This window comes from Nelumbo lutea, chromosome 1 (assembly GCF_056320005.1).
Source record: "Nelumbo lutea isolate HS-2025 chromosome 1, American lotus-T2T, whole genome shotgun sequence".
In the NCBI taxonomy this organism is placed as follows: domain Eukaryota; kingdom Viridiplantae; phylum Streptophyta; class Magnoliopsida; order Proteales; family Nelumbonaceae; genus Nelumbo; species Nelumbo lutea.
In genome coordinates, this window is record NC_142684.1 from 201,214,523 (window position 1) to 201,233,950 (window position 19,428).

General features: G+C 40.4%; 2 protein-coding genes across 7 annotated transcripts in view; one reads left to right on the forward strand and one right to left on the reverse strand.

Annotated features, from left to right (window-relative positions):
- Nucleotides 1-2,061: 2,061 nt before the first annotated feature.
- The window catches only part of LOC148880377 (Sec14p-like phosphatidylinositol transfer family protein), a 37,543-nt gene continuing 20,176 nt past the window's right edge, over nt 2,062-19,428 (reverse strand). For 3 of the 6 annotated variants that reach the window (XM_088962263.1, XM_088962261.1, XM_088962262.1), the window contains 7 exons: nt 5,041-5,142; nt 4,881-4,930; nt 4,689-4,797; nt 4,444-4,524; nt 4,058-4,195; nt 3,858-3,960; nt 3,206-3,406 (listed from right to left, as the gene is read on the reverse strand). In XM_088962263.1, the coding sequence (XP_088818389.1) occupies nt 3,874-3,960; nt 4,058-4,195; nt 4,444-4,524; nt 4,689-4,797; nt 4,881-4,930; nt 5,041-5,142 (567 nt within the window). In that variant the 3' untranslated portion in view covers nt 3,206-3,406; nt 3,858-3,873. Of the gene's footprint in view, nt 3,464-3,857; nt 3,961-4,057; nt 4,196-4,443; nt 4,525-4,688; nt 4,798-4,880; nt 4,931-5,040; nt 5,143-19,428 lie in introns of all 6 variants that reach the window. The other 3 variants (XM_088962265.1, XM_088962264.1, XM_088962260.1) reach the window with 2 other exon arrangements.
- On the forward strand, nt 2,339-3,245 carry PEX11B (peroxin 11B). Its single transcript, XM_088962266.1, has one exon. The coding sequence runs from the start codon at nt 2,339-2,341 to the stop codon at nt 3,035-3,037; it is 699 nt and encodes a 232-aa protein (XP_088818392.1). The 3' UTR covers nt 3,038-3,245.

The following is a 19,428-nucleotide window of genomic DNA, read 5'->3' on the forward strand; positions in this document are numbered from 1 at the left end:
TAACGTAAAAACTGAAACAAAATAAGATAAAATCAAGTTTTAACTTTATGACCTACACCAAAGGCAAAGCAAGTATAGGTTCAGTTGCACTATACCTCAACCATACCTGATCGGCCGACCCAACTCTCAAGTCAATACGTGACCTTAATAACCGTAAAAACTCAAGTAACCTGATTTTCAAAATCGGGTGGAGGTAGTCCGCTAAATACATGAAGAACATTTCAAATTTTAAATGATTTTATGGTCACGTTAAAAACTCATGGTTTTTAAAACTGACCCGGTGACCAAACCGGTCAGGGGTCTGGTTACTGGGTCGAACGGTCCGACCATTCGAACTGATGCTTGGCCCATTCTGACAGAAAAATAAAAATAAAAAATAAAAAATTTTCAAAAAATAAAAAATGGTCAAAACCGTTTGAACGGTTTGAACGATTAATCGCCCGGTTTTTATTGTTTGGTCACCCTCAGAAATCTTTATACGTTCATACAAAATTACATAAAACATTCGATAATATTTAAAGATATAATAAAGTTAGGTATGCAACTTGGGTCGGCTCTTGTTGGGAATTTATTAACTTTTCAATGAACCTTAAACTTAATCCGAGCCTGACAGATTGGGTTGCCTAAGGCCTCTACCCTAACCCAACACAAAATTGGGTTAGTTCATATGAATTTGGCCCACACCAAGATGTACGGTTGGTATGTATTAGGATTATTGATACATATGATGATGCAAGGCAGATTGAGATGACTTTTGGACTAAGTTCTCTATTGATTTCAAGAGAATGAAAACAAGAAGCTTTCTAAAATAGGAATATAGGGGATGTAGCTTAGATGATAGAGCGCTCTTAGCATGCGAGAGGTACGGGATTGATTCCCCGCATCTCCATTTATTATAATTTTCTTTTTCGTAAATTATCCCCACATCATATAAGAAAAATCTATGATGCGAAAAAGATATGGTATGGGCCAGCGTTATTAGGAATGGTTAAGAAACATTTAGCCAAGCCCCTTTGAAGCAAAAGCCTCAGTAGTTGACATAGTCTGAAGCATAGTAAGAAGAGGAATAAAATAAACGAAGGATTTTATTTCAAAAAAATAAAAAATAAAAAAGCTTAGCCATCCGTAGGTTTTGGTAGTGGCTTCTCCATCTTCATGGCATGGCATGTGTCTGTTGGCTAGCTATGGAGCTATGCAGGCACCATAAATAAAATACATGGCGCCTTCCGAGTAGTTATTGTATCATGTATCGTGGTGAAGTCGGAAAAGGACTTCATCTGAGCAAGGCGATGACATCCTAATGCCATAGATTTAGTTCAAACTTCAGAGCTCCCAGAAAAGATTTATGGATGAAAATCAAAACCCATGCAGTAACTGTGAGCACTTTCTCAAGTTAGATAGCCACCTTCTCTGGCTCTGTTGCTCATGGTAGTCCCAAACTGCGAATCCCTTCAAATGAGATATGAGGATCGTTGCGACATGACTCATACTCTCAAGTCCAGACGTTCTCGGGTCGCGAGTCGCAACGCAAAACCTCTAGATGAAGGAAATTAGTGGAATGTGAGAATGCTAACCAATAACTATAGTGACATGTGGCTACGGGTGGGTAAGCTTGCTTTTCTTCATTGTCCAGCAGCATTTTATGGGTTATTTGATTTTTGGGGTTCCGCATTTGTCCAAGGAGACTGATGGTGATGGCCTAATCGCAGCCTTAATAACAGGAACTCTTATCATGAGACATATGGCGCAGATTCAAGGAACCATTTGGCTTCAGCAAACTAGTAGCTCTAACATCACATATTCACATTCCAGGATCGTTCATTCACCAAGTGTGTTTCCTTCTGGGTATTTGACGTGTAGGACCATGGGATCAACATGATATTTGAGGCCAATCGTATGTCATCTGAATGAGTACTAGTGGTCTATCAACTGTATGGTCCAGATTTGATGTCACACTGTTTTAAGAACATTGTAGACTAACGCCACCTATTTGTTTGATGCAATACCACCATATATTTTTATTCCATCCAAGAGTAAAGACAAAAAAACAGGATTATTGGATGATTTGAATTGCATGGTGGTCATTTATCCAGAAGAATTCTGTACAAACATTAGTTGCAAACAACGTTTATCTTTCTATTACAGAAAAACAAAACCCATCTGCAGTAAACCGAGCAAAGAAAATCCGACCAAAAGTTTTATAGCTTGGCGTGTTATCCAAAACCAGTTTTTGTGGTACTCCTTAGATTTAATGGACAACCCTTCTCCATTCATATCAAAATCAATAAGCTCTCCATCGTCACCAGCATCAACTACCAAGCTTTGCTTTGCTTGAGCCATGAATGACACAGTGGACAAGCTGGTTATCTTCCTAGCCAAAAGGGATGGCATAGACAAACTGGTCAAGACCTTCCAGTATGTCTCCAAGCTTGTTCATTGGCACGTCGAAACCACCCATCCTGATATTGCTCAAAGAGCCAAGCAATGGGAGGTGGCTTCTGGTCTCAGTCGTAAAGCTTTTCGATCAGGTAGGTTCCTCACTGGTTTCAATGCCCTCCGCCGAAACCCAGGCTCAACTTTGACTTTCCGCTTCCTTGCTGTTCTTGCTAATGCTGGAGAAATGGTCTACTTCTTCTTTGACCATTTTTTGTGGTTGTCAAGGATTGGAGTAATAGATGCTGGGCTAGCTAGAAGGATGAGCTTCATCTCTGCCTTTGGTGAAGCCTTCGGCTACGTTTTCTTTATCATATCAGACTTCATTATCATGAAAGAGGGACTAGAAGCACAGAGAAGGATCTCTCTGCAACTTAAAGCGGGCGACACTTCGAAAGAAAAATCCATGGAGATGGAGCAAAAAGTGAGGCAAATCAAAGCTGATAGGGTGATGAGATTGATGGCGGTGGCTGCCAATGTTGCCGACCTAATTATAGCGTTGGCTGACATCGAGCCCAACCCTTTCTGCAACCATGCAGTCATACTCGGAATTAGTGGATTGGTCTCTGCATGGGCTGGTTGGTATAGAAATTGGCCCTCATAAGCATTAGGTTTATAGAAAGTGGGTAGAGGTTGATGAAGTGAATATAGTAATATCATCTCTTGGATGTCACTGTGAAAAACAGTATCCTAGTGATGCCATGATTGTTCGTGGCTGCAAGCCTGCAACTTGTAAGCAACTATCTGTAATCGGAAAACTCGCGAGTGTTGATAGGAAAATTGATGGGTATTACATACTCCTTTTAGTTCAATTTATTTTACATAATTGCATTATGGTTCTAATTGGATTCCATAATAGGCAGATTTAATTATATTAATGCACATTTTCAGACATCTTTGTTCCATTTTCTCCTCCCCAAGAGAAAGCACAAAAAACCAGTAATAGCAACCACTCTCCCTTTTATTTTAAGGACTGCATCATCAAAAGCGCATATGTAAGGTACTGTTCATATCATAGAAGAAGAAAAGCCTGAACAGAAGGGTAAGCATTAGTAGAACTGAGATTCAGCAAGGGGGTTACTAATGAAACAAATACCGCTAACGTGCACCTAAAAGGAACACTCTGAAAGCACATTCTGAATTCTTGGTGACGAAAACAGCCCCAGGTTCTTCGTGATGGGATCTCCTGAAAGCAAAAGTTCTACACACTCTGGAAACACAGGCATCCAGCCTCACATTGGGAATTTAACATACATGTAGGGAGATATTCCCAATGTTCGGCTGGATGCTGTGTTTGCAGAGTTTTCGCTTTCAGGATTGGTGCAGAGTTTTTTTTTTTTTTTTTTTTTAATCTCTACAGACCTTTTCTGAATGAAATTATTGATAAACGACCAAATATTAGATGACAAGGTTTTTAGACGCACCACTAAGCTAATAGCTTCAGAGAGTCATTGATCTGACCAAATTCATCAGCTCTTCTACTTGTCTTACAAGTTCTTCCTGTTTCTCTGTAAGTCCAACCAAGACCTGTGGAAGTAGACAGGGGGTTTTATTAAAAAAGGGAACAACAATAAAGAAAGAATGATCACCCACAGGCCTAGACCATAAAGATTTTTGTCATCACCATCTTGACGTCCTTCACTGCAACATCAATTGCCAGAATTTTCTGGATAATATTGTCCAAGTATCCTCTCTCAGTGTGTTGCTCTGAACCTTCTTTCTGTGTGTCCGTCTTGTGGGTAGCACTGATTTCAACATCATCCTGCATTATATTTGTTTTAGCCTTTAATTGAATCCTAACCAGGGCATGAGAGAATAGCTCCTAATATCCAAAGCATTCCTCCAAAGGAAGCATATGAACATATAGTGATGATAGCTAATCCAGATTCCAGACAAAATACTTACCAGTTTGATCTAAATTATCTGTTTATTTATTTCATTTTCATTCTTGTGCCCAAATTATGATAAAAAGGTAAACCTGAAATCCTTGGAAGTGTTAAGAATTCTTACTGTAGCAGGCAGTGGAGTTTCTTCCAGAGCCATACTTGTATTTGTTTTATTTTCATTCTTTAGTTCTGCATCACAAACTGCCTGAAAGAAATAAAACTGACATTCAATTAGATATATAAAGATTATTTAGTAGGTATGAAATTGTGTCATCAGAAAAATTGTTTGAAAAACAGTCAACTCTTTGTGCTGCTTTGGGGAGAGGGGAGGGGGGGGAGTAGAGAATTCGTTGTCACCCAGCTGTTCACCTGCAATGCTTCAGTAATTTCAGTATTGTTCCCTGGTCCTTTATCACTTGACATGCAACCTCCATATTCTGAACATGTGCAATTTCCACCCAGAAAAGTTGGCAAATTACTGTTGAAAGTAATGATAAGAGAACATTGTCATATCATATGGTAAATATAAATGCACATGTACATATCTAATGGATAATGCACCTTGGGTCAACAACTTCAAGAAGGCTACTTTGATAGTTGCTTCCTAATACCTGTAAACAAGATATAAGAATTAGAGAAGTTGAACTGTTCTAATTGGAAATGCAAAATGAACTTCTACACAACCTACACACAAAGAAAGAAGACAGGAAAGAGTCCTTACTTGAATCTTTGCTACTGTATGTGAATCCATGAAAGCCTTGAGTGCTTTCCACAGTGCCCTAAACCCAGATCCAGCATTGACAATAAAAAGTTGATGCAGAGTCTGTAAGAATATCAAGATCAATATACAATGACAAAAAATATCTAAAGACATTTGCAAAGTCATGAACAGGAAAAAACATGATCTGCAGGAAGTTCCTCTATAGAGCATAAAAAAAGGAAAAAAAAAAAACTATTAAGCATAGCCTATACTTTTCACAAGCATTTGGAGCAACATACACTTGATCAGTCCAACCTAAATTGTAAAGATGGTTTATCCAAGTTCTACTGTAGACTGTAACTTGTAAGATCAGTTATAAAAAATCTCTTCCATCGTATCCATCACACACAAGTGTTTAGCAACAGTTAATTTCTACCATCAGGCACTGTAAGCCTGTTCATTCAAAGTTGATTAAGCCAGACGTTGATTCTTTAGCTTCAACATTGAAGGCAAGAAGAAACTTGAAAGATGTAGAGAAACTGACTGTGGGGCCACTCTGTCCGTAGGGTAGAATGTACCTAGTCTATTTGTTATGTTTTTTCTGTTATTCTAGTTGTTATTTACTTTTCAGTTTTATATTGTTAAGTGTTATGATGTAAACACCAAGGGCAGATGTGTCCTTTCATGTAACTAGCATAACATATAAATATTAAGTTGAAGTGGCGGCGGCAGATCAATTAGAATCTGTCCTTCCTTTCAAACCTGTGTTCTACTGCTCTCTCGCTAATCTTTCTCCTCTTTCTTCTTCACTTTCTCTTCTGTTCGAACCTGAAATTCCAAGACTGAGCAGTCTTGATCATCTTCATGGTATCAGAGCCAAGTTAGAGTTTCTTATGTGAGTCTAATACTGGCCGACCACATGAGAATCTCCTAGGACTAGAAGCTGAAAAGGTGGAGTTCGCAGACTGATTCTTGGAGATCGCCAGAAGTGCTAGCAGCTGTTGGAAGTTTTGTTATGGTTGCAGAGTATTGGTGGTCAGGAAGGATCAGAGAAGACTAGGGTTTGGGTAACCCTAGAAGGCAGCGAACAATTCTTTTCTTGTAAGTCATTTACTTTTCTAAGAAAAGATAGGTTGGACCTATCTGGAGAGGAAGGCTGAACCATTCTAGGTTTTCATCTCTTCGATTCACTAGGGTTTTATAGCAAACCCTACTGTTCTGCTGTGATTAAAACCCTACTGGTTTACACCGAACTGTCTCAACCTTGTTTCTTTCTGCACTAGAGTTTGAAAGTGATCTTGCGGCAAGTCCTAGTGCTGGACTGAACCTTGTGATCTACCTAGAGCTGTCATCAAGTTTATTGTTGGCATTGATCGGATTCTAGGGTTTCATACTAACCCTACTGCAAGTCTATCTATACAGTACTGATTAGATTGTGCAACTGAATTGATCACTTTAAGGATTGATTAAAACCCTAATTCTGCAAAGGCAAATCAGACCTCCTTTAAGCTGTTTTTCAGAGTATTTTGGGGTTTTTGAACTCTCTTAAAGGGGTTAGAGCTCTACGGGCAGCCATTGTTGTGTTTGTTAGTTGGTTTCATATAAGAGTTATCCCAGTTGTGCACATACACTATGAATACAAATCAGGCCTATACTGTTTTTAGTTGTGATTGGTAGTCCAAGTGCTGTTTTAAGACTTGACCGAGATGGAGTTTAAAAATCAGGCAGAAGGCAGCTTTGGGAGCATCAGTTATGGTAGTGTTTCTGAGATGGGTGGTCAGATTACAACCGTAAATTCAGGTACTCTAGCTTCAGCCTACCATGCCTCAACTCCAGGTACTACTGAACCTTGTTGGGTAATAGATTTAGGTGCATCCGACCACATGACTAGCTTGCCTTCACTGTTTACCTCTTACCATTTGTCATCTGGTAGGGATAGAGTATCTATTGCTGATGGCTCCTTGGTTCCTATTTCTGGGAAGGGGGACATTAAGTTATCAGATACGATCTCCTTGTCTTCTGTCTTACATGTTCCTAAGCTTGATACTAACCTCCTTTCAGTCAGTAGTATTACCAAACACATGAATTGCTCAGTAACTTTCTTCCCTGATCGGTGTGTTTTTCAGGACCTGGAGACGAAAAAGGTGATTGGGACCGGCCATGAGACGAATGGGATCTATCTGCTCGGGGAGAGTTCTCGTCGGGAAGAGTCAGTGGGTAAGAGGTCACTTGTTTCCCAAAGTGTGAGTTTGGTTATGCTTTGGCATAACCGATTGGGTCATTTGTCTTTTCGATCCTTAAAGAGTTTGTTTCCTACTTTGTTTGAGTCTGTTGAGTTGTCCCAGTAGTAATGTGAAAGTTGTGAGTTTGCTAAACATTGTAGAAACTCTTATTCATTGAGTAATAAAAGGAGTAATCGTCCTTTTGATCTTGTGCATACGGATGTTTGGGGGTCATATCACATTCCTTCTATGGGTGGGTACAGATATTTTTTGTTATTTGTTGATGACCATACCCGGTTTTCTTGGGTTTATCTTATGCGTTCACGAGATGAGGTTCCCGCCCTGACCCAAAACTTTCACCAAATGATCCTAACCCAGTTTGATGCCAAGATTAAAGTTCTTAGATTTGATAATGCAAATGAGTATTTTGCTAAGTCATTGGCATCTTACCTTCTTACTCATGGGGTTATCCATCAGAGCTCTTGCCCTCATACACCTTAGCAGAATGGGGTTGCAGAAAGGAAGAATAGGCACATCTTGGAGGTGGCTAGAAGTCTTATGTTTACCTCCAATGTCCCTATTCACTTCTGGGGTGATGCTATCCTCACGGCGATCTATCTTATTAATCGGATTCCTTCCCGGGTTCTTGATTTGCGATCTCCTTTTTCCCTTCTATACCCACATGAAGAGTTGTTTTCTATTCCCCTTAAGACATTCGGTTGTACCTGCTTTGTTCATTGATGCCAAGATTAAAGTTCTTAGATTTGATAATGCAAATGAGTATTTTGCTAAGTCATTGGCATCTTACCTTCTTACTCATGGGGTTATCCATCAGAGCTCTTGCCCTCATACACCTTAGCAGAATGGGGTTGCAGAAAGGAAGAATAGGCACATCTTGGAGGTGGCTAGAAGTCTTATGTTTACCTCCAATGTCCCTATTCACTTCTGGGGTGATGCTATCCTCACGGCGATCTATCTTATTAATCGGATTCCTTCCCGGGTTCTTGATTTGCGATCTCCTTTTTCCCTTCTATACCCACATGAAGAGTTGTTTTCTATTCCCCTTAAGACATTCGGTTGTACCTGCTTTGTTCAGCTTCTCGGACCCCATCACTCCAAGTTTGAACCCAAGGCCTCCAAATGCATTTTCCTTGGTTATGCACGAACTCAAAAGGGGTATTGCTGCTATGATCCTATCTCAGGGAGGAAGTTCGTCTCCATGGATGTCACTTTCTTTGAGGAGACACCCTATAATCCTCGGGTTTCTCCTCAGAGGGAGAGCAGTGAGAGTAGGGGTTTAAGTCCTTGTCTTCAGGGGGAGAGCAGTGAGAGTAGGGGTTTAGGTCCATGTCTTCAGGGGGAGAGCAGTGAGCGTGGAGTAGTTCCTTTACCTATTCCATTGGGTGATGGGAGCTGCAATGGTGAGGGTGGCCAGAGGGATCAGGAGTTGAGAGGGAGCTGCAATGGTGAGAGTGGTCAAAGGGATCAGGAGTTGAGAGTCTATCACAGGCGGTGCAGGCAGGTTGATCCCGATCATTAGCAGTCCAGGCCAGCTCCAATCTCATCTGCGGCTCCAAGTCCAGGCATTACAGTCCCAGGACCCACAAAGACTTCTTCTATTGTTGCCATTTCACCTCCTACAGATGACCTTGATCTTCCGATTGCAGTCCGTAAAGGGAAACGACATTGTACCACATCTACAGCCCACTGTATTTCCCATTTTTTATCCTATGATCGCCTATCTCCTACCTATAGGTCCTACCTTAGTTCCATTTCCAATGTCCCTATTCCAAGAACAGTGCAAGAGGCCCTATCAGTCCCGGAGTGGAGAGGTGCAATGCAAGTCGAAATGGATGCTCTGTTGAAAAATAATACCTGGGAGCTAGTTGACTTCCCCAAAGGAAAGAAACCAGTTGGATGCAGATGGATATTTACTGTAAAGCACAATGCGGATGGTTCCATTGAGAGGTACAAAGCTCGGCTAGTTGCAAAAAGGTTCACTTAGACTTATGGCATAGATTACTTGGAGACGTTTGCCCCGGTAGCCAAGATGACCACCATTCTGGTTCTATTATCTCTTGCAGCAAGCCACACTTGGCCTTTGTACCAAATGGATGTTAAAAATGCCTTCCTGAATGGGGACTTGCAGGAAGAGGTTTACATGCAGTTGCCTCTTGGATACTATGATACAGAGACAAGTAAGAAGGTCTGCCGGCTCAATAAGGCATTGTATGGTTTGAAGTAGTCACCTAGAGCTTGGTTCGACAGATCCAGACTAGCTCTTGGGAAGTTCGGTTATGTATAGGCCCAGTCAGATCATACACTGTTCATCAAGAGGGTGGAGTCTTCACTGACACTACTTGCAATATATGTTGATGATATTGTGGTGACAGGAAATGACAGCCATGAGATTGAGTCCCTCAAACAGCTCCTTCATCAAGAGTTTGAGGTGAAAGATCTGGATCCACTACGGTATTTTTTGGGTATTGAGGTTGCTAGATCTAAACAGGGGATCTTTGTCTCACAGAGGAAATATGTTTTAGATTTGTTGGTTGAAACTGCAAAGTTGGGTGTCAAACCTGCAGATACACCCATTGAACAGAACCACAGGATTAGTGCAGAGAGTGGAGAGCTGCTTGAAGACAAAGTTATGTTCCAGCGGTTAGTGGGAAAGCTCCTATATCTGTGCCTCACTCGGCCAGATATCAGTTATGCAGTTAGTGTTGTCAGTCAGTACATGCATTCTCCTAGAACCACGCACCTTCTAGCAGCAGAAAGAATACTAGCATACTTGAAGAGATGCCCGGGTAGAGGTATACTATTCAAGAACAATAACCACATGAAGGTGGAGGTCTATACGGATGCCGATTGGGCTGGGAGTGTTGATGACAGACGGTCTACCTCAGGATATTGTGCCCTTGTGGGAGGAAACCTTGTCTCCTGGAGAAGTAAGAAACAGAGTGTTGTCTCCCGGTCTAGTGCTAAAGCCGAATACAGGGCCATGGCCAACGGAGTGGCTAAAATCCTATGGCTAAGATCTCTATTTGAGGAGTTGGGTATTGAATATGAGAAGCCTCTGATGCTGTATTGTGATAATCAAGCAGCCATTAATATAGCACATAATCCAATGCAGCATGACAGAACCAAACACATTGAAGTTGACCGGCATTTTGTACGAGAGAGGGTCTCATCTCAAGAAGTATGCCTCCCTTACATCACTTCCAGTATGCAACTAGCAGATATCCTCACTAAAGCCGTATCAAGAAATAAGCTAGAAGCGGATCTATCCAAGTTGGGAATGATAAACATTTACTCCCAACTTGAGGGGGAGTGTAGAGAAACTGATGTGGGCTCCACAGCTGTGGGGCCACTCTGTCCATAGGGTAGAATGTACCTAGTCTATTTGTTATGTTTTTTCTGTTATTCTAGTTGTTATTTACTTTTCAGTTTTATATTGTTAAGTGTTATGATGTAAACACCAAGGGCAGATGTGTCCTTTCATGTAACTAGCATAACATATAAATATTAAGTTGAAGTGGCGGCGGCAGATCAATTAGAATCTGTCCTTCCTTTCAAACCTGTGTTCTACTGCTCTCTCACTAATTTTTCTCCAATTTCTTCTTCACTTTCTCTTCTGTTCGAACCTGAAATTCCAAGACTGATAGCAGTCTTGATCATCTTCAAAAGATATAAAAAGAAATAAAATTCCACAGTTACGAACAATGATCTAGAACTGGAACATCTCCATGTTTTTTCATATTTAATATATAATAGTAAATTTTCAACCAACAAAGAAGAAATTTGGATGCCTTACATTTTCACATTAGATCTTGTAACTCCATGATTTTAATTAAAGAAAAAGTTATCTTCTATCCAATACATACATTTCTTTCTCCTATCTATCACGATTCTCCACTAATAATGTCTGAAACTTCTCTAAAACTTCCTTTACACATGGGAATTTGGTTCCATGTAGTCAGAGTGTCATGCAAGCTTGGCCATGTATTTTCAAGGTGACCTAGACAACCAAGTGAGTGGGGAGTGTCTGTCTGTATGCATATATGTATATATAGTAGGTATAGGTAGGGATCTGCTACCAACAAAATGCTTCCAACACTGTCCCAATAGGCCACTGCAGCCACACATTGGGAGCATCTCCCTTGTTAACTCGTTCATGGGGAGACATTCCCGATGTGCGACTGTCAAGGCTAGTTGGGAGAGTGTTGTGAATATTTGTTGGTAGCAGATCTGAACTCGTAGACACCAGTAGGTAACCATATTACTTTCAAATATTGGTACAAGTGTGACTAATCCATTTTGGGTTGGTACAAATATATGCAAACGTAAAAGTTAGGACTCTTAACACCTCTTATTGTGTTACGTGACTGAAGTTGGGGAGGATCAGTTGCTAGACAATTCTAATCGTCTATCTTCTTCCTCCTCGAGTTCAGAAATCAGGGCAGAGTGCGCATTCTAGTAGCTCTTTTCGGTGGATCCCAACTAAGAGCTTGAATCTGTTGTCACCTAAGAGGTGGAATCCTAGATGCGTCAAGCGCATTGATTTAGAAAAACTAAATTCTGCAGTTTGGTTTGGAGATGAAAGCAGCAGCAACGATGACTATGAGTCAGATGGAGCCTCGATTTGCAAGCTAAACAATATCTGATTGAAACAGGGAGCCTGAATATGGAGGTGTTGTACTTAGAAGAAGAAGGGGCTACTGCAGATTTTCCCAAGGAAGAACAAAGGGTAGGAGGTGCTGCGTTTGCTGGACAGATCCCACTATCCCACAATGAGGGAGACAACAAAAAGTCTCAGGGCATGCAGGACTTAAATGTAAGAGAACAGCTCTCTTTTGTGAGCATGGATAAGGGTGTACTAGGAAGGGGAGTACTGGGATTGGGTTTTCAAGAGGGTAGGCTAGACAGTGGTGCTTGTTCTACCATGTCTACTCCACAGAAGCCTCCCTGTAAGGAAACAACACTTTCAGTCGGATTTGGCAAACAGTCTAGTCCTAGTGTTCCTTGTGCTATACGGATGTCAATTTGTTTTTGGTTACTAACCAGTGTATTATGCCTGAAACAGGGGTACCAACAACCCACCCAGGAGGTACAACAAGGGTTTGATTGGATGTGGAAGAGTTGGGGAAGAGTGTTTTGAAGGGAAGAGTGGGGAGGTAGATAAAATTTGGGGACTGATTTGTACAGAGTTTGAAAATCTCAAGCAAAAGGAAGGATATGTGGATGGGTTCAGTAAAATGGTAATGGATAGGGGAAAGGAAGGGTTGACTATGTTAAAGAAGGACTTCAGACTTCAGTTTTGGAAGCTATTGGTGAGGGAGGTCAGGTTGAAGAGAGGGCTGAAAGGAAAGGACAGGTGAAAACTTATAATAAAAAGAGTGAGGCAAAAAGGAACAAGGAAAAGAAGAAACGATCTGAAGTGGAAAGATAAATTGGTGACATCGAAGGGAATCTAGAATTTAGTGGTAGAGGTGATAGGAGAAAGGGTATGAAGGAGTGGTGGTTTATGATTGAGGGTGTTTGCATGATCTGTGCCCATGATAGTTAGCTGGAATATTAGGGGATTAGGGAGTGCAAGGAAAAGGAAGGTGATAAAGGATTTACTTAGAAGGGAAAGGACTGACATTGTCATGTTACAAGAAACAAAGTTGTTGGAGTTGGACACAAGATGGGTGAGGAGTGTGTGGAGGTCAAGAGTAAGGTGGACCTCAACCCCTTCTTGGGGAGCCTCGGGAGGGATTGTCACATTATGGAAGGATGATGTAGTAGTAGTGGAGGAGTTAATAGGGAGGTTCTCGGTTTCCATCAAATTCAAGAATGTAGAGGATGACTTTACTTGGGTGTTAACCAATATCTATGGTCCTAATAACTATAGAGAAAGGAATGACATGTGGAAGGAGTTGTATGAAATTCGGGGTCTATGGGAAGGTCCATGGTGCTTGGGAGGGGACTTCAATGTAATATGTTTTTCTGAAGAAACTAATAATTCCGAAACAAACCATCACAACTAGCATGAGAAAGTTTAATAGATTTATTGCTGATTGTGAGTTAAAGGAGATCCCACTGCTACAAGCTAGATTTACTTGGTCTAGCCTACAGGAAACTCCCTTGTGGTCGAAGTTGGACAGTTTATTTTTAATGTTGATTGGGAGAACTATTAGGGAAACTTGGTGTCTAGAGCTTTGCCTAGGGTAACCTCAGGTCACTGTCCTATAAGAATAGGTGTGGAAGATTTTGCAGGTGAAACTAGGCCTTTTAGGTTTGAGAACATGTGGCTAACCCACCTGGACTTTGTGAATAAAGTTAAATTATGGTGGAATGAGGAATTGAGGGGGATAAAGTGGAAAGGGGTAAGATTTCACAAGAAACTGCAGAGGCTGAGATCCAAAATAAAAGAATGGAATAGGGATCACTTTGGAAGAATTGAAGAGCAAAATGTGAATCTAATCTCTAGGATAGAAAAGCTGGATGAAAGAGAAGCTCAAGCTAGAATGGAGGAGGGTGAGAGAGACATGAGGAGACAATTGAAGAAGGATTTAGAAGAGGTCTTATTGAAAGAAGAAAAAAGTTTGAGGCAGAAATCGAGGCATAGGTGGATCAAGGAAGGTGATGGAAATACAAAGTTTTTTCATGATGTGGCAAATGGGAAGGGGAGAAAGAACTTTGTGTCTAAGCTAGAGGTAGGGCGGGGGGGAGGTTTTCACTAATCAACACTAATTAAGATGATATTACTAGGAAGTTTGTGGATCACTTCAAATCAATTTATAGAAGACCCTTGGATGAGAGGTTGGAATTGGAAGGGTTAGATTGGCCAAGTCTGGATGAAGATCAAGTTAGGTGGCTGGAAATAATCTTTGAGGAAGAAGAGATTAGGAAGGCGGTGTTCTTAATAGATAGATCCAAAGCTCCAGGCCCAGATGGTTTTACAATGGCCTTATACCAAGATTGTTGGGATGTGATAAAAAATGATCTTTGTGAGGTTTTTAATGAGTTTGCAGATAAGCATATAGTCAACTGAGGCATTAATGCTACTTTCTTGGCTCTAATTCCAAAGAAATTTGATGCCATCCATCCTAAAGACTTTAGGCCAATTAGTTTGGTGACTAGTATCTATAAAATCCTAGCAAAGGTGCTATCTTCAAGGATTAAAGAAATCCTTTCCTCCATTATTAGTCAGACCCAAGGGGCATTCATCCAAGAACGACTGATAATTGATAAGATCCTAGTTGCCAACAAATGTGTAGAGGAGATGAAGAGGTCTAAGGAAAGAGGCTTTGTTTGTAAGCTCGATCTTGAGAAATCCTATGATTTGGTGGGCTGGAAATTCCTAGTAGAGGTTTTGAGGAAGTGTTCGTTTGGGGAAAGATGGTGTGGTTGTGCTAGCTCTTGTCACTACTCCATCCTAGTAAATGGGGTGGTAAGGGATTTTTTTCCATCTAGTAAGGGTACTAGACAAGGGGATCCACTTTCACTTTTTCTCTTTACCTTGGTAGCTGATGTGTTCAATTGAATTATCACTAGGGCTGATAGGGAAAATGTGATAAACGGATGGGGAATAAGCACAAACCAAATTCCAATAACTCATTTGCAGTTTGTGGATGACTTGATGATCTTTTGTGGTGGTGGTTTTAGTGAGAAGGTGGGAAACTTGAAAGAAATGATTAAAGCCTTTTAAGGAGTATCCAATTTGAAAATCAATTTAGAAAAGAGCTGCATGGATGGAGTCAATTTGGACTCTGAGGAGGTTGAGGCTATTGCAAATTATCTTTAGTACTCCATTTCTACTTGTCCTTTGTCCTATTTAGGGCTGCCGTTAAGGGCAAACCCTAGGGAGAGTAGGTTCTGGACCCCAATTATAGATAAGTTTGAAAAGAGATTAGCTATGTGGAAGAAAAATTACATCTCTATGGGTGGGAGTATCACCTTGATAAGAGCTACCCTCATGAACCTGCGTACTTAGTACCTCTCTGTCTTTAGGATACCATCTAGGGAAGTGAAGAAACTGGAAAAATTGATGAAAGATTTTCTTTGGGAACCAGGAGAAGGTAAAAAAGACAACTTAATCAGTTGGGAGGTTGTGGGTAGAAGCAAAGAGGGAGGATTAGGGCTTGAAAATGTGCTTAAAAAGAATTCAGATTTGTTAGGGAAGTGGTTGTGGAGGTGGCCTATGAAGCGTGATAGCTTGTGGCATGAAGTGGTGAAGAGTATTCATGGATGCTCAAAGAGTGGACGGGATGCTAGTGCTTGAAGGAGGGCTAACCTAGCAACACCATGGAAAGCAATTCACAAAATTCTTCCACAGTTCCTCATTTGTATCAGGTATGATGCTTGTTCTGGTAATTCTATTCAGTTTTGGGAGGACATTTGGGCTGGAGATCTTCCCCTAAAAGACCTTTTTCCGTCATTGTACTCTATTTCTTTGTATAAAAAAAGAGGTGATTTCAAAATTCCTTCAATTTTAAATTTGTCGTCTTTGTCTTGGGGTTTTGGTTTCCGTAGAGGGTTAAGGGAGGATGAAGTTGATTGTTTGTCTGCTCTTCTTGGTCTCCTCGATAAGGTGGTTGGATCCTTTGAAGCCTGATAAGAGGATTTGGGCCATTCACCCTAATGGGTCTTTTTCTTGTGGTTCCTTCTTTAATTTCCTGTGCCAAACCTCCTCTCAACAAACTTTCCTTTCTGAAGAAGTCTGGTGTAGGCCGGTTCCCCCTAAGGTTATGGCTTTGTGTTGGGAAGCGTGGCATGGAAAAGTAAGCACGGTGGATAACCTACAAAAGAGAAGACCCTTCCTATGCATTTCTCCAAACTGGTGCACTCTTTGCAGATCTCATGGTGAGGACTGTTATCACTTATTTTTATCTTGTAGTATCACTGCAGAGCTTTGGGTTTGGCTTCTATCATTGTTTGGGTGTAGATGGGATATGCCAACAGAAGTAAGTACAATCTTTAACCCTTCTATGTTCTATTGGCCCCATAAAAGAGGATGGAAAATGAGGAGGTGTGCACGAGCAGCCTTGTTATGGACAGTTTGGAAAGAAAGGAATGCCAAGATCTTCCAGGAAAAGGGGAGGAGCAGTCAGGCCTTGAAGGAGCAGCTTCTGGTTGAAGGGGACTCTAAGACTGGTGAATTGGTTAAATAATCCGGAGGATGTCACGTGGGACTACAAGAATGAGATAAAGAAATTCAAATGGCTGACAAGGAATATGTCTGTAACAGTACAGTGGGTTGGGAGATCAGCTAATGCATTTGCTGATGCCTTGGCAAAAGAGGGACAAACAAGGAAACATTGTTCTGGGCGCAATTGTAATTTGTGTCTTTTTAACAGTCATGCATTTTTTGATGTAGTTTTGTGTTTTCTGTATGGAGAGGCAGCACCTTATGCCTCTCTTAGGGGATTTTCATGTAATGTAACCGATCTTTGAATTAATGGAATATGACTCTTTACTTTAAAAAAAAAAGTTTGAACCATGGAGGTTATGTTAATTTTTATCATAGAAGTTAGGTTCCTTTTTCTAGTGTTCCCACTCATCCATCTCAACATCTACCTAATGGTATCCCCAAAAGGTGATAAATGAGGGGAAATAGAGTAAGATGGTTTGGTCACATGCAAAGAATACCATCTACAGCACCAGTATGAAGAAACGATCTATTGCAAGTTGAAGGGTCTAGAATAGCTAGGGGTAGGCCAAAAAGGACATGGGTTGAAGAAGTGAGACACAATTTGAGGACCAATAATAACAATGGAGGTTGAGATCACTATGACATGAGATAGTGAGTCCTACTCAAATGGTGTTTGTAGAAAGGACACAAATTCTGGATAGTGTGGTGATAGCAAGTGAATGTGTGGATGCAAGATTAAGAAGTAAATGAGATGGGCTAATTTCAAGGTTCATATTGAGAAGGCTTATGATCATGGGGAGTGGGGATTCTTGGAGGAAGTTTAGAAAGAATGGGTTTTGAGAAAAGGAAGGGTCGTATGTTTGCTTGTGTCTCTATCAATGTTCAGAGAACCGGATCAAACATAAAACAAGGGAGAGGTTCACAGGTCAGAAGTTCAACTGTGGTCAAACCGGAGGTCGAACCGTGATGACATGGCATATACATATATATTTTGCAGGTCATATAATATTATGTATAATATATTTACAAATACTACTATGCTTGTATGTGGTGGGTAGGTAGCTAGCTTTTAAGTTTTTAAAATAAATGACTAGGGTTCAAGTCCCTTAACTCATATTTTCTTTAAAATACGTGTGTATAAAGAAATATATACATTAAAGAGACAAATAAATGCAAATAAAGAGATGGATTAATGGTAACAAGACAATACACATAAGTAAGAGGTCTTGGGTTCAAGTCTTGTCATTACCATTTTGAAGTATCTATTCATGTTGTGACTCGGGTATTTTCATAAAACCAGGATCAGTTCACCAAATTTCCACTTAAACCGGCCGGTCAGCCAATTTTGGCTAGATTTTTTATGAATTGCAGTTTTCAAGGCACGACTGAACAGGAAAGGGGCTTGGGTCATTGTTCAATCGGTCCAACCAGCTCATCTGGTCCAGTTTCCTAAACTATGGTCTCTATAGTTCCTTATTTGTGTTGGTAAATGGTGTATCCACAGGATTTTTCCAAGTTTTGAGGCGTTTAAGTCAAGATGACCCCCTCTCTCCACTACTATTTGTGTTAGTTGCAGAGTTGTTGAGCAAACTTGTTAATAAAGAAGCAGAAATGGGAATGATAGAAGGCTTCATAGTCAGCAGGTAAGGAGTCTCCATCATTCATCTCTAGTTTGTTGATGACACTAATTCTTTTTGGATGCTTCAGTGGTTCAAGTGTTGAGGTTGAGCCGTTGAGAGCCATTCTCAAATATTTTGAAGTTTTGGCATGTCAAAAAATCAACTTAAATAAGAGTGTGATGATTGGAGTTGGAAATGTTTCTTAGGCATTATTAGAAGTGTGCAACATCCTTTGGTCAGAAAGCTTAGTAAAGACTGATGGCTTATTTGACCCTCAACTTCAACTCAAATACATGTCTTCAAGTTGCAAGAAATACCAAAGGCTTCATCTCCTTCGTATGAGAGTTCAAAAGGAGAAGAGTTTGTGTCCCATTTATTTCAAATATATAAAAAATCAATTTATTTGAATTTGTCTTCACTATTTCTTGTGTTTAGATCTATACATGACATTTATGTCAATAGGGGTGTATGTGTGGAAAGGAGTAATGACTTTTCAGTCAACTTTCTAAAATTATGTTTCATTTAAGGTTAGGGATGGTACAATAAGTTTTGGGAGGATGGTTGGGCAGGTATTGGTAGGTTCTGTGAGTTGCGTCCAAGGCTATACAATTTAAATATGAAGGATGTGTTTATTGTGGATTGTTATGAAGTAATACAAGGAAGAGTGGTGTGGTGTGCAAAATGCAGACGAGCCCTTCCAGATTGGGAAGTTGAGGATGTGTGAGACTGTTATCAAAATTGCAGTCAGTGGAGTTGCAAGTTGAAAGAAAGGATGTAAGGTGCCAAAGGAAAGAAGGAATATGTCTTCTCGATAAAATCATTTTATAGTGTTAGCAAAGAACCAAATGGAGAAATCAGAGTTTAGTGGAATCCCATGCCTCCTAGGTGGAGGTTTTTACATGGCTAGTTGCTCTAAATAGCATTCTTACTCAGTATCATATCAAAAACTATGGAATTCAGATGGCAAGGAACTAAGGAAGTGCTACTTATGTTATACTGAAGAAGAGAATGTGATGCATCTCATCTATTTTTTGGTTGCTGCTTTTTGAAGTACATTTGGGGATACTTTTTTAGCCTCTTTAATATTGACATTTGGGAGCCAAGATTTTCGGGATAAGTTTTTGCTTGTTGGCCTATGCTGAGAGGATATACAAAGGCAAAGATAGCATGGAGATGTTTTCCTTTTGATATTTGTTGGGAAATCTAGACAGAGAAATAGAAGAATCTTTGAGGACAACTCAAGATGTAGGGATCAAATTGTAATATCTTGTGGAAAAAAGGATTATAAATGGGATTTTAATTTTACCAGAATTTGAGGGGGTTTCAGAGGAACCTCTTGGGAATGGGTTTGGTCATTACTCAAATTGGGCTCAGTAGGCTGATCTATTGTACTTTTGATGCTTTTTGATGTTCTACTCTCAATTATGTTTGT